Below are 13,688 nucleotides of genomic sequence, written 5' to 3'. Positions count from 1 at the left end.
CAGCGTGGCCTATGAAACAGATACATGGGAAAGGAAACCCTTTGTCCCTTCGGTTTGGTGGTGCTATTACTCCAACAACTGGAGCAAAAGCTCTAGGCTCTACTACTATCATCCCCTTCCCCATTTTTTTCAGTTCTTCATTAAGGAGAGAGCTTTTTAAAAAAATCTAATGACCATTCCTTACTCCAGCAGTACAGAATCAAAACTCGAGAGGTGAGGTCTTGGCATGTATACCTTTAAGAAACTCATAGTAGATTCTGAGCTGGCAGAGTCATCCCTGGCTGTAAACCAACCAGTCTAGGTGGACAAGTTCCCAAAATTTTATGATTTTTATGAATCCTGAAGGAAGCAACTCCTAGGAGATACAAATTCCTGTTCAAATTCTGAATCTTATCCTCACTTAGTACTGGCACAACAACTTGTTCTTAATAATTATTAGGGATAATAAATGCAAAGAACAATGGTTTTGGGTTAGAGAAGAACATGCTATGTCATTTCCTTATTCCTTGTCATACCATGATGTATCCTTTTAGGATTCATATATGGGAAAGGGACATGACATGAATTGTTTTCTTTAATTTTTTATCTCCGATTTTATTTTCTGTTAGCTCTATGTTATATGAATGTTTTGTCATTTTTAAGTCATTTTATTTTGGCATATGTATTTGTCATAATACAATGAGGGGGGAGGATGAGCTATATTTTGTTTACACATCATTTCTCTAAAATTTTAACTTGCTGACCAAATGCACTTGAAAAAATTACATGGTTTTGTGCTGTTTTTCATATTTGGATATTGCTCTGGATAAAAAGCAAATAAGCAAAACAACCACTTAATATCATACAGCAAACCAAACATTTATTCAAGAAAATCTACTAAATCCCAGTAAGAACAGCAAGAGTTAGTGGCATTTGAACCCCAACCCACTCCCACCCTCCTCCCCCAAGTCATTGTGATGGAAGCTCTATTCTAGGTAGGAGGGCAGACTGCCAACTCTCAAATGCTCAGACTTCATGTTGCAGAAGCTGTCTTCCAAGGAAGTGCTGTCAAGAGGACTAGAGCTCCCTTCCCCCTACCCAGAACCTACTCACAGAGTGGAGATCAACCCCAGGCATAGCAGACTGAGAAAACTGGGCTCTGATTGCCCTGGCACCAGATTATTCCTAGGGCAGAGGTTCCAAGCCAGGAGGGGCAAGTCAGTATGTTCAGGGTCTGCCTCCCACCCACTCAGTACTTGTGTATGTATCACAGGTGTCACTGGTTGAAATGGACCACTGTCCCTGTCCCTCTGGTGGAGTGATGCAGAGGTTCTCTGCCCCGGGGGAAGGGCAAGCCACAAGAACAGAGAGCTCCATGGCTGTCTCCAGTGGGACTGACTTTATCTGTAACAGAGTGTAGGGAAGTTCATGCCTAACGGTATCACTGAAAACAGTGGGTATCTTAGTGCTGGATAATTAAGAGGAGGTTGGTAGCTGCAAGATACTAGTAGCAACAAATGAAGCAGTGGACCAACCAGACATTTGACAGAGAAAACCAAGAAAAAAGAGAGCTAAGAAGAACCCCCTTAGGGTTGGAACAGGCCTCAAAGACTGACAACACTCTTTCCCTGCATTGGGACCCAACTTTTATTGGATCAGATTGTGGAACATTTTGTGCTCCAGGGGTATTGTGAAGAGTGGGACAGTCAGCCAACAATTAGTGGAGACTAAGTTGGGTATGTGCTACCAATAGAGATCACCTAGAAGGGAAAGAGACAGATGGACCAACAGAAACCAGAGTCATTCCTGGTGAATAGGGAGAGCACACCTAATCAAGTCTATGCCCCCTGAGAAGCAGCATCAGAAGCTGCATACTGTGGGAAATAGACTTCACTGAATATGTCTAAGTAAAGCCACTAAACAAATAATCAGGCAATCACAACAACAGTAACCCTGGAAAGAAGGGGAGGATCAGCACCTAGAATTAGTATGTTGTATTATCTAACATGTCCAGTTTTCAGCCAAAAATTTATGAACATGCAAAGAAACTGGAAAATGTGATCCATATACAGGGGTTGGGGTGAGTGGGAGCAGACAATAGAAACTGCCTTTAAGGGAGTCCAGATGTTGGACCTAGCAGACAAAGACTTCAAAGCAGCTATTTTAAATACGCTTAGAAAAGTAAAGGAAACTAAAGAATTAAAGGAAAGTGTTATGACAATGTCTCACTTGATAGAGAATATCAATAAGGAAATGGGAATTATTCTAAAGAACAAAATTCTGGAGTTGAAAAGTACAGTAATGGAAATGAAAGCTTCACTCAAGGAGTTCAACAGTAGGGTTGGGCTGAAAGAAGAAAGAATTATCTCACTTGAAAATAGAGATCATGCAGTCTGAGGAACAGAGAGAAAAAAGAATGAAGAAAAATGAACTGAGCCTCAGAGAAAATGAGGGGCACCATTAAGCGCACCAACATATGCATTGTGGTAGTACCATAAGGAGAGAAGAGAAAGCGTTAGAAAATTTTTTTTTGAAGAAATAATGGTTGAAATTTTGAAACTTTAATGAAAAACATTTTCTAAGAATTTTCTAAGAAACTCCCCAAACTCTTAAGTAGGATAAACAAAACCCACAAGAGCATCTCAGTACACTAAAAAATAATTTTTTAAAGAAGAATTTGACAAAATCCAACACCCTTTCATGATTAAAAACACTGAACAAACTGGGTGTAGAAGAGAACTTCCTTAACCTAATAACAGACATCTACAGAAACGCACAGCTAACATACTTAATGATGGAAGACCGAACACTTTCCTTATAAAATCAGGAACAAGACAAAGATGTCCACTCTTGCCACATCTAGTCAACATTGTACTGGGGTTCTAGCCAGGGCAATTAGATGATAAAAAGAAGACTAGAGGTATCCAAATTGCAAAAGAAATATTAAAGTGATCTCTCTTTACAAATGACATGATTTTGTGTGTAGAATACCCTAAGGAATCTACAAAAAGACTATTAGAGCTAATAAATGAATTCAGCATGTTCCAGGATACCAGCTGGATACACAAAAATCATTTGTATTTCTATACAGTAGCAATGAACAATCTGAAAATAAGTTAAGAAAGCAAGCCCATTGACAGCATCAAAGTAAATTAATTACATTGAAATAAATTTAACAAAAGAAATGCAGGACTTTTGCACTGAAAATTACAAAACATTGTTCAAACACATTAAAGAAGATCTAAATAAATGGAAAGACATCCCATTGTTCATAAATTGGAAGACTTAATATTGTTAAGATGGCATTACTCCCCAAATTGATCTGCAGATTCAACCACTCCCTATCAAAATCCCAGCTGGCTTTTTTACAGAAATCAGCAAGGCGATCCTGAAATTCATTTGAAAATCCAAGGGACCCCAAATAAGCAAAACAGTCTTGTAAGAGAAGAACAAATTGGGAGGACTCACAGTTCCCAATTTCAAAACTAACTACAGTAATCGAGATATTGTGGTACCAGCGTAAGGATAGATAGGTAGATCAAAGAGTCTAGAAATAGATGAAGATATATATATCAAAGAGTCTAGAAACAGATCAAGAGTCTAGAAATAAACTCATATATATATATGTAGCCAATTGATTTTCAGCAAGATTGTCAAGACAACTCAGAAAAGTCGTTTTTTTTTTTTTTCCCCATCAAATAGTGGTGAAACAACTGCATGGAAAAGAATGAACCTTGACCTCTTATATCATACCAAAAAATTAATTTGAAATGGATCATAGAATAAATGTATGTGCTATAACTATAAAGCTCTTAGAAAAAACATAGGAGTAAATCTTTATGACCTTGGGTTAGTCAGTAGTTTCTTAAATACTACACCAAAAGTGCAAGCAACAAAAGAAAAAATAAATTGGACTTCAAGAAAATGAAAAATTTTTGTGCTGAAAATAATACCGTCAATGAAATGAGAAGATAACCACATAATGGGAGAAAATATTTGCAAATCTTTTATTTAATAATGGACTTGTATCCAGAATATATCAAGAATTCTCACAACTCAATGATAAAAAGATAATTTAAAATGGACATAGCTTCTGAACAGACATCTCCCCAAAGAAGATATTCTAATGGCCAATAAACACCTGAAAAGATGCTCAGTATCAGTAGTCATCAGGGAAATGTGAATCAAAACCATGAGATGCTACTTCTCATCCACTCAGAAGGGTGTAATCAAAAAAGATAACAGTTGTTCATGAATATGTGGAGAAATTGAAACCTTCAGACATTGCTGTTGGAAATATTAAATGTGTTTGGAAAATGGTTTAGTACTTTCTTAAAATGTTAAATGTAGTTGTCAAATGGCAGCAGTTCCATTCCTAGGTATATACCCAAGAGAAATGAAAACTTGTCTGGATGAAATGATTGTACACAAATGCTCATAGTAGCATTATTCATAAAAGCCAAAAAGTGGAAACAACTCAGATGTCCATCACTGATGAATGGATACATAAATGTGGTATAGCCATACAATGGAATATTATCAGTAGTAGGAAAGAAAGTAAGTAGTGACACATTCTACAGCATGGAAGAACCTTGAAAACTTGGAAGAACCTGAAAACATTATCGTTAGTGAAAGAAGTGGTCACAAAATGCCCACATTTCTATGATTCCATTTATATGAAATGTCTAGAATAGTCAAATCTGTAAAGACCAAAGGTAGCTTAGTGGTTGCCTAGCTGCGGTTGGGGCAGGAGGGGAAATGGGGATTGACTGCTAGTGGGTATAGAGTTTACTTTGGTGGTATAAAAATATTCTAAAATTAGATTTTTGTGATGGTCCTACAGTTCTATGAATATACTAAGACCATTAAATTTTACAGTTTAAATTGATGAATTGTATGGCAAGTGAATTATATCTCAATAAAGCTGTTAAAAAAATAGGTGTGACCATAATTGGTATGAATCAAGTAAAAGTGATGTTTGTGTATTTTGGATTCCAGTTTGATACAGTTGGTAATTATTTGATTAGTTTATGATGCATGATTTTTATGTAAACCCACAATTTCTCTAATAAATGAAAAAAAAAAAACTTTATGGAATATTAGCTAAGTTACTCTCTGTTGCTTTAGATAAGAAGGTAGCCTAAATGCTACATTAACAAAGTAAAAAGTATAGATATTTTGTTTGCTGAAATCTGGCTTGAAATCACTGAATGTAAGAGTAAGTAAAGTATAATTTATGATGTAATGTATGAGTTTTTAAAGTGACTAAACAATGAAATGGCATGAAGGTGTAATACAGTTGAGGATTTTATTGGGTTCTGTAATTGGTATCTGTTCCTAATAACCTTTTAGGTGTTAAATTTATATCAAAGGTAGATTATTTTATTTATGACTCATTTTTAAAAATTATTTTTCAATTTTCTTTAGTCTGTGAAAGAGAAAGTTGACAAACAATTACAATAAAGGTTTTTGTAATGGCTAATTATTTTTAACACTTACTTTGTTTAAAACACTTTCAGCAAAATATGTGGCACATTTACTATGTCATACAGAAATGTTAATGAAGGATTGTTTTAGATTGAGTATGCAAAAGAGTTCTCCACCTTAAACTATTTCTTTAAAATATATTTGATACTAAATATGTTTTTGGAAATAACATGTTATTTCCAAATGTTTTGGTGACAAATATTATTGAGTGTATTTAAAATCTTTGAGGAAATCATGTATGGATTATAATGTGTCTTCAATATCTTGTTTACTTCCTTTTCATTGTGTCAACGTTATGTCCCCATTTTTTTATTTAAAGCACTTTTTAAGGTTTCCATCATTGAAGTAAATGCACATGTTGCTGCATTGCAGTGATTTGAAGTAAATTATATTCACTGGAATTTAACACTTAAAAGATGCACTTTGCTTTTTTTATACTCTTATTTTCTATTATATTTTCATGTTTATTTGTTGCCATAAGAATGGAAGTAATTGGAAAGCATTGGCCACGTGGTCCAGTGCTCATGCAGTCTAGGAGCAGGTGTTGGGAGTCTCTGGGACAGTATAGGGCAGCATTTTGAAACTGTTTTATTATGACCTATAGTTTATATTATATACATGTTCAACGTATATGTACACATACATGCATACAACTGTAACAGAAGAAACTAAAATGTTTTCCCTTATGATATGTAATGCTTTTTATTTTTAAATTATTTTTCTAATTCTACTTTTGACCTACTAAATCTGTTTTACAGCCACTAAAGTTTGGAGAGTCACAGTTTGTAAAACAGTAATCAAGGGACAGGATTGTGAATTCAAATATATTTTTTGAATTTTCTTTCCAGATGGCCTTTTTTTAAAAGGTTTGTATTTTGTGTCTGGAGAAAACATCTCATAGTATGAGGACAAACATGATCCTCAATCAAATGAAATTTGGGGTTTAAGGTTCTTTTTTTTTAAAGCATTCTATTTGAGTTGAGTTGTCAATGAACTATTGCTTACGTTAATTAGAACCAATATATTTGAAAGCTCAAGGAAGTTTTCCCTTTGGTAATTAGTTTAACTGAAGTTTATATGTAATTTAAAAATAAAACTCACAGTCACAAAGTATGGATAAAACCATTCAAAGCATATGTCTATACGCATTTTGCTTTTATGTGTTAGTGGAAATAAATTTTTATCCTGATTTAAAGTTTTAAAATATTGTTAATTGTTTTAAAGTAATTTGTCTTATTATTAAAGTTGGTCTTTGATTATGCATCTCTGCTTTTCTTATTGAATGGGGAAGTTTTTTGTGCAAATATTTCATCAAATATTTTTGCAGGGACACTTAGTCGGTCTGGATGAACCAGCTTCGGGAGCTGGGCAAGAAGCTCTGCTTAAACAAGAGCAAGCAAAAATCATTCGATTCGAGAGACAAGCAGAAGAGTTCCTCAATGCAGTCTTTTATAGAAAAGGTTGGTTTCAATAAAAAACAACATTTAGTATCTGCTTGTCTATATTAATCTGCTCAATTTGAGTGTCATTTTAAAAAAAGAATTACTCTTAAAAATATTTATCTCTATTAATGATAAACTTTATATTTCCCTATATTCCTTTGGTCAAGTTAAATTGGGTGGGGGGCGTAAAGCAAACTGCCCTCCCCCCCAACCCACCCCACATCACACATTTTTTGCTCTGTTGTGAAATGATGGGGCTGTATAAACTTTAGTTAAATAGTTTGGGGAATTAGTATGTAAGTCTGAAAATTGTGAGGTATGAGTAGTTATATATTTTATTAGACAAATTTTCTTATATAAAGTCACTGTTTAATACTGATAACTATAAAAGCAGCTGTCTTACGTTTTATTAATTGCTCTGAAATTTTACTTGGAGAGAAAATATAAAGTTATATATTAAAATTAGATTTGCAGGAATGTTTTCTCCTTGATATTTTCTTGTTTCACTAAAATTCTTTAAATTATTAAAATTAGAGAAACTCCTTATTATATAATAATAACTTTCCTCCCTACATTTGAGGTAGCATTTAATAGCTCTACCTCTTGCATTTTTCTATTTTTCTTCCTCCTTGAACTTTTGTAGGCTTGTTTTACATTTCTTTTGAAGTACAGGAAAATTCTTCAGTCATAGAGTCAAGGTTTAGAAATTTTTCATGGAGACATTTATTTCTTTTCCCTCCCACAAATCATAATTGCCATAAGCCAAGACCTTCAGGAAGCTTTCCTACATGATCTATTCTAGTCAAGAGTCTTTACTTTCCAGAAATTCTTTCTTAAATAGGTTCATGTTCCTTAGTTTCAACTTTCCTCTAGTTTCAAGATGGAGGTTTCTATGATAGGTTCTAAAAAAAGTCTTCTCCATACTCCTGATAATCTTGAATATCATATTTATTCTTCAGCAGACTCAGTGATTCCTTTCTGTTTCTTCTGTATTCTTGTTTACACCTCTCATTCCTATAGAAAATTCTCTCCTTACCTCTGAAGTTTAAAGAGTGTATTGTGACTGTACTCTAGTTAAAAGTCTGGTAAGTAACCAATGGATTACAGTTATAGTTGGATACCAGCTGGGCTTTTACTTAGTGTGATCAATAAGTATTTTCAAAAGGTGGTATGAATTTAAGTGTCATACAAAAAAGTATCTTATAAAATTATGGAATGCACATTTTTTCCAGCAGCACATATGGTTCCTTCTGTTAGATCCCTAGACAAAATTAAATTTTTTAGTACACTCTCACTTGTCTTTTGATACCCACTAACACTCTCTCACCTAAACCTCCTCATCTAGTCTCCCATGCTCAGTTTATCATCCCCATAAAGACCCTCAATTCCAAATTTATGTCCGAAATACTGATTTCCATAGTTTAATGATCATTTGGTTGTTTTATTAAAGTAAAAAAATTGAAAGATCAGTTCTGTCAGTTTATTAATCAAATAAAATATCTTCATATCTCCTATCCTTTAGAATGTATACTAGGTCATGGGTCTGTTTATGGGTTGCTATAGCAAGCATCATTATACGAAAAAATGAACTCCTCTCCCCAATGTATATGGAGGAAACACTTTTCATTCTCTCTTTGCTTACGGGAAGTTAACAAAGTCTATCATAAGATTTCTAAAGAGGACTTCTGTCCCACTTCTCTATTTGTCTCATCACTTTGTCATGGGGGAACAGGTTATGTTAAAGTTCCTAAAAATTTTATTTAGGGATTAAATTTTTGAGCACATAACCTTCAGGGGGAAGGATTCTTACTTTTGAACCATCTCAGAAAATGCTTTCAGGAGGATAGGAATCCTCCAAAATTCTATGTAAAGTTAAGGTGTATATTTGTCTGTATACTAGCTTCTGATGCTTGGGGGAAAAAAAAAAAACTTACTTTTGAGTTGGAAGTTTCTGCCCCATTGCTTTATGTATTGATGTTAATTATAGATATTTTATTCATCTTCTTGGAAATGTCTCAAAACGGCCATACTACCCTTCAAATTAATACCAAAAATGTTCACTATCAGGGATTTGATAGACAATTTAGTCTGATGAGGATATTTTGTTTCTTTAAAAAAATTCAGATCCTTGGAGTTACTGCATTTTTTCAAAATATTGCAAGTTGTACTTTGCTTTAATGTGCAAGTTATATATAACTAAATAGAAGCATAGATGTCATGAAAGTAGTCTTTTGAGATATGCATTCTGTAGTAAATCCAATTTAAAAACAATATGCCTTCTACAATTGCCATAAATGCATTTCTTCTCAGCTTTCTTATTACTTTCCGTTAAAAAAATTGACACGTTTTTAAAAGTCAGACGTATGTTTAAAAACATACAGGTGGCTATGAAGTAGTACTTACATGTTTTTCTGTAGTTTTATTTTGGCCATTTGTTGCCTTTATTTGACTCAGTTGCACATGTTGCCCTGGAGATGGATGTGTTCATAGGTGTTGTGTTTTAGGTGTAAGAATGAAATGTGTACAAGAAACTTTGAAAAGTTGTAAAAGGTCAAATGTCAAAGATTCATAGACATTGAATGTGCTTTATCTAGTGATTGTGTTAGTCATTTATTCAACAGAGAGACAAGATGTGCTGCAGGCATTTAAAGCTCAGCGGTAGTGATTTATGGTCTTCAATATCTTTGACCCTTCACAAAGGTCTTGAATTATATTTATTAATCCAGTTAAATACAGAGACATCTCAAATAATTTTATTTTCCTTCCTATTTGGAAACTTTCCTCTGTATGTTATACACACACACACACACACACACACACACACACACACACACGCTCCAGTTTTTCAGGGGAAAAATGGTACACCTAATACATTAGAGCTTGATATGCAGTCTTTCATTATGCAGTCTTTCATATGGAGGATTGCATGCTATTTAGAAAAAAAATGGATCTTACTGGAAAGTTAAATGAATATTGATTTTAAAAATCCAGTGTTTAGAGATTTTAAAAAGCAATGTTTGACTAGAATGTTTATGAAACATTTAAGGAACCATTGTCAGTAATTGTGGGAACCTCTGAACCTTACCCAATTGAATATCTTTATTCTTAAACCCTCTAAAATGTGCATGGTCTCTATTTATAGAGAGGAAACTTAGGGAGATAAATACTTCTTAGTAGAACAGAAACAATTTTAATGGAAGAGCAAACTTCATTAAACTCCAGAGAAATAAATATATGGGAATCTCCTGGTATTGATTATTGCCCTTCAGAAAAAAAATTGTCCAGTCTTAGGAGTATTGTGAGGCTTTGATGTTGTTTTTTGTTTGTTTGCTGTTGTTCTTTGGTGGAGATTTTAGATTTTAATAGTAATCAGAGTCAGTCTTTAAATTTCTAAGACAACCCCTTAAGTTTCTTACAGCTCCAAAATACTGTAGGTAAAGTAATTTGCCTTCTATAGCCAATTTTTAAAAGACCAAGGAAACTGAGCTTTTCTGAGAACAGTGTTTGCATATCAGCCACACCCATCTTTTAAAGCATCAAAAGAGTGGCGGGGAGTAAAGGTCATAGGTGGAACATTAAATTCAGGAGGCAAGTTCTACCACTAACCATCTGTACAAACTGGAAAAGGTCACTTGTGTTTTAGATCACATTTCCCTTATTTGTAAAAAAGAAGAGGACTGTAGGATGTGATTGAATTGATTGATCCGTTTATTACGCAACTAATATGAATGCATATTTTATGCCAGGCAAGATAAGGTGCTGAGTATACATAAATAAACAAACACATTCTCTGCTCTCAAGAATCTTAGTCTCCCTAAGAGGCTATTACAATGTGGAAATGATGAGATATGATGATAATATCTTGTATTGATACAAAACATTTTGTCTTTCATTTTACCACATTTGACCTTCAAGGTCCCTTCCAGGGCTAAACATTTTATTAATCAGTAGACTCCTGTGGTTTTATTTGCATAATTAATATTGTGTAGAAATCACTAACTTAGATGTTTATTTCATTACTTTCCTAGCTATTGTGTTAATGCTTGACAGGGTGTATTTAAAGAAAAAAAAGAATGTATGGTCTTTCTTAGACTTTTGAAATTTGGCATTTAAATCCTAGCCCCAGGATGCTAAAATTGTCCCTAGAGAAGGAGCATCTAGGAACCTGTTAAAAATGCATATTTCTGAGCCCACAGTAGAACCACTGAATAAGAAACTGGGGATCAGGCCCAGTAGTCTGTGTTTTAACAAGCCCTTGCGAGTGATTCTGATGAACATTAAAGTGTGAGAACCATTGCCCTAGTGTATCCTGGAACTTAATATTAAGTATCTTCTTATAATCTTGGTATGCCTTAAATGTTTAACAGGAAATAATCCATTCAGGCCTCAGTAACTCATTCTTCAAAAATTTAGGAAGAGGTGACTGAGGAAAACTCCAGGGGAAAGCTGATGTGAACTGTAGATGTTAAACAGGGAAGTCATTATTTCCTAAGGGGGGAAGGATTTTGGGATTTCTGAATCAGGTAAGTGATCCTTGCCCATTTTTAAAAATCAGCAACTCATAAACTTAGAGATTACAGAAACAACTCAAAGAGGGGGGTGGGATACTACTTTTAGGATATTGCATTTTAAGAAAGAGAGTAAATTGAAATTTTATGTTTGATTGAAAGCTGTCTTTTTTAGTACATTGTCCCACTTTAAAAGTAAATAAATCTTTGTTTACAGACAGTCCCTGGGTCTCCGACCCCAGTATTCCCCTAGTGGCCCGTGAGATCATGCAGCGAATGATCCAACAATTTGCTGCTGAATATACCTCAAAAAATAGCTCTACTCAGGACCCCAGCCAGCCCAATAGCACAAAGAACCAAAGCCTGCCGAAAGCATCTCCAGTCACCACTTCTCCCACGGCTGCAACTACTCAGAACCCTGTGCTCAGCAAACTTCTCATGGCTGACCAAGACTCACCTCTGGACCTTACTGTCAGAAAGTCTCAGTCAGAACCTAGCGAACAAGGTATGGTTTGATGTCAAGGTCTCCTCTATCCAATCAGAGTACTTTAATTTGGGGAGAAAAAAATATATTGACAAGAAGGGCACCAGCAGCAATAAGATAAAAACTGATGTGATTCTTAAAACATTCCTGACTATGCATGATAGAAAAGAAGCACAAATAAAGCAGTAACTTTACCCATCAGCAGTTAGTAATCATGACTGATGTACCACCCAGGAAAGTTACGTGGTTACCATTGTTACTGATCTTTAAGTTACTTGAAATTGTAAGCATTTCATACTTTTCAGAGCATTGTCATATCCTTTTTTTTAATTTGAACCCCTGTGAAAAATTAAACTTCTTCCCTTGTATCCATCAATGTTCTAGGATAAATACCTAAGAAGTAAGCATGCCTTTACTTGTTAGTTAGAAGTTATACTCTGCAAATGAAGTCATAAGACAAAAATAGCTATTATTTACATTTTTTGATAAAAAGAAACCCTTAGGGTTAGAAATCTTGAAATGAGAAGACAGAACACACTTTAGATTGAGTCCAGTTTGAGTAGGTTTGACAGGAAATTCCATACATCAGTAAATTGTGTGTTCAATATTTTGTAAGTGCACATGCACACACAGTATTACGAATTAATCTTAGAATATTTCCAAAAGAAAATTTGTTGGCGAGGTATCAAGTGAATAAGTTAAAAGGTTGTCAGTTTTGTTTTGCAAACATTTCTTGAATCTCTGAAAATTTTATTCTCTTAAATTGATATTCCTGTTGCTTTGTGATCTCAATTTACCTTTAATTTCACAAAGATGAATTGAACATTTCAACTCAGTCATTGTTTGAACAACCACAGATTGTAAGTTGGTGATTTCTGTGCTAATGATGTTTTATTATTATAGAAATCTCGTAAGAATATGCAGAAAGGTTATGGTTATGAAATGGGTGGTGGACTTATTGGTGAGAAATATGTTTATTTTGAAAAGTAAGTTTAATTTTTAAAAGAACCTCTTTGCAAGAACTTTCTTTTACTTTAATTTATAAAGAGCTTCCATTTAATGGACTACCTTTATTTGCTTATTAAATAATATATTCTTTGAATAATTTTCCTGTTTTTGTTTTGTTTTGTTTTCCTGCTTCTGTGTAGTGAACAGCAGTGAGAACTTCCAGGTTCTGAAAACTCCTAGTTTGTCCTTTGTTCACATTAACCAGTATTTTTTGGTTACCATATATGCAAAGTTGTGTCTTTTGTTTTATTGAGGATGGTTTTCCACATATTGGTTAGTTATTAATTAAAAATCTCTTTGCTCTAAATATTGCATCAAATGCCTCAGATTTACCATAGGAAAATCACAGCACACAGGTTGTATTTAAAGTATTAATAATGAAGGTTAACATACAAAGATACCACTTAGTCTAATTTAATTTCCTTAGTAATATAGTAATATAAGTTATATTACTTAGTAATAGTAATATAACTACTATTATAGTTAAGAGGTATGTTGTATTGACAGCATGCTCTTACCAAGAGAAATTTGAACTAGATGATAGGAATATAACGTACAGACTTCAAATGAAACAAAATTTAAATTATATTTCTTGAATGAATTTTACTGTTTTCAATTTTAATCACAATATTTTTATTGGGGGACTTAAAATTGCTACATATTTGATTAGACAGACATAGAAGCCTTTAAAAAAATACTGTCTTTGGAAATTTTTAAGCAGTTCATTTGCTTGTTAGATGTCTATAATTGGGTTACAATCCTTGGTTCTGTAAGATTCCA

General features: G+C 33.9%; 1 protein-coding gene across 9 annotated transcripts in view; it reads left to right on the top strand.

The window, feature by feature from the left end:
- The window catches only part of LCOR (ligand dependent nuclear receptor corepressor), a 166,465-nt gene that overhangs the window by 112,406 nt on the left and 40,371 nt on the right, over nucleotides 1–13,688 (top strand). For all 9 annotated transcript variants that reach the window (XM_037805289.1, XM_037805284.1, XM_037805287.1 and 6 more), the window contains 2 exons: nucleotides 6,794–6,926; nucleotides 11,634–11,921. In XM_037805289.1, the coding sequence (XP_037661217.1) occupies nucleotides 6,794–6,926; nucleotides 11,634–11,921 (421 nt within the window). The remainder of the gene's footprint in view (nucleotides 1–6,793; nucleotides 6,927–11,633; nucleotides 11,922–13,688) is intronic.

Source organism: Choloepus didactylus, chromosome 15 (genome assembly GCF_015220235.1).
Source record: "Choloepus didactylus isolate mChoDid1 chromosome 15, mChoDid1.pri, whole genome shotgun sequence".
Classification (NCBI taxonomy): domain Eukaryota; kingdom Metazoa; phylum Chordata; class Mammalia; order Pilosa; family Megalonychidae; genus Choloepus; species Choloepus didactylus.
Note: the sequence above shows the minus strand (reverse complement) of the source record. Positions and strands in the feature narration are given on the sequence as shown.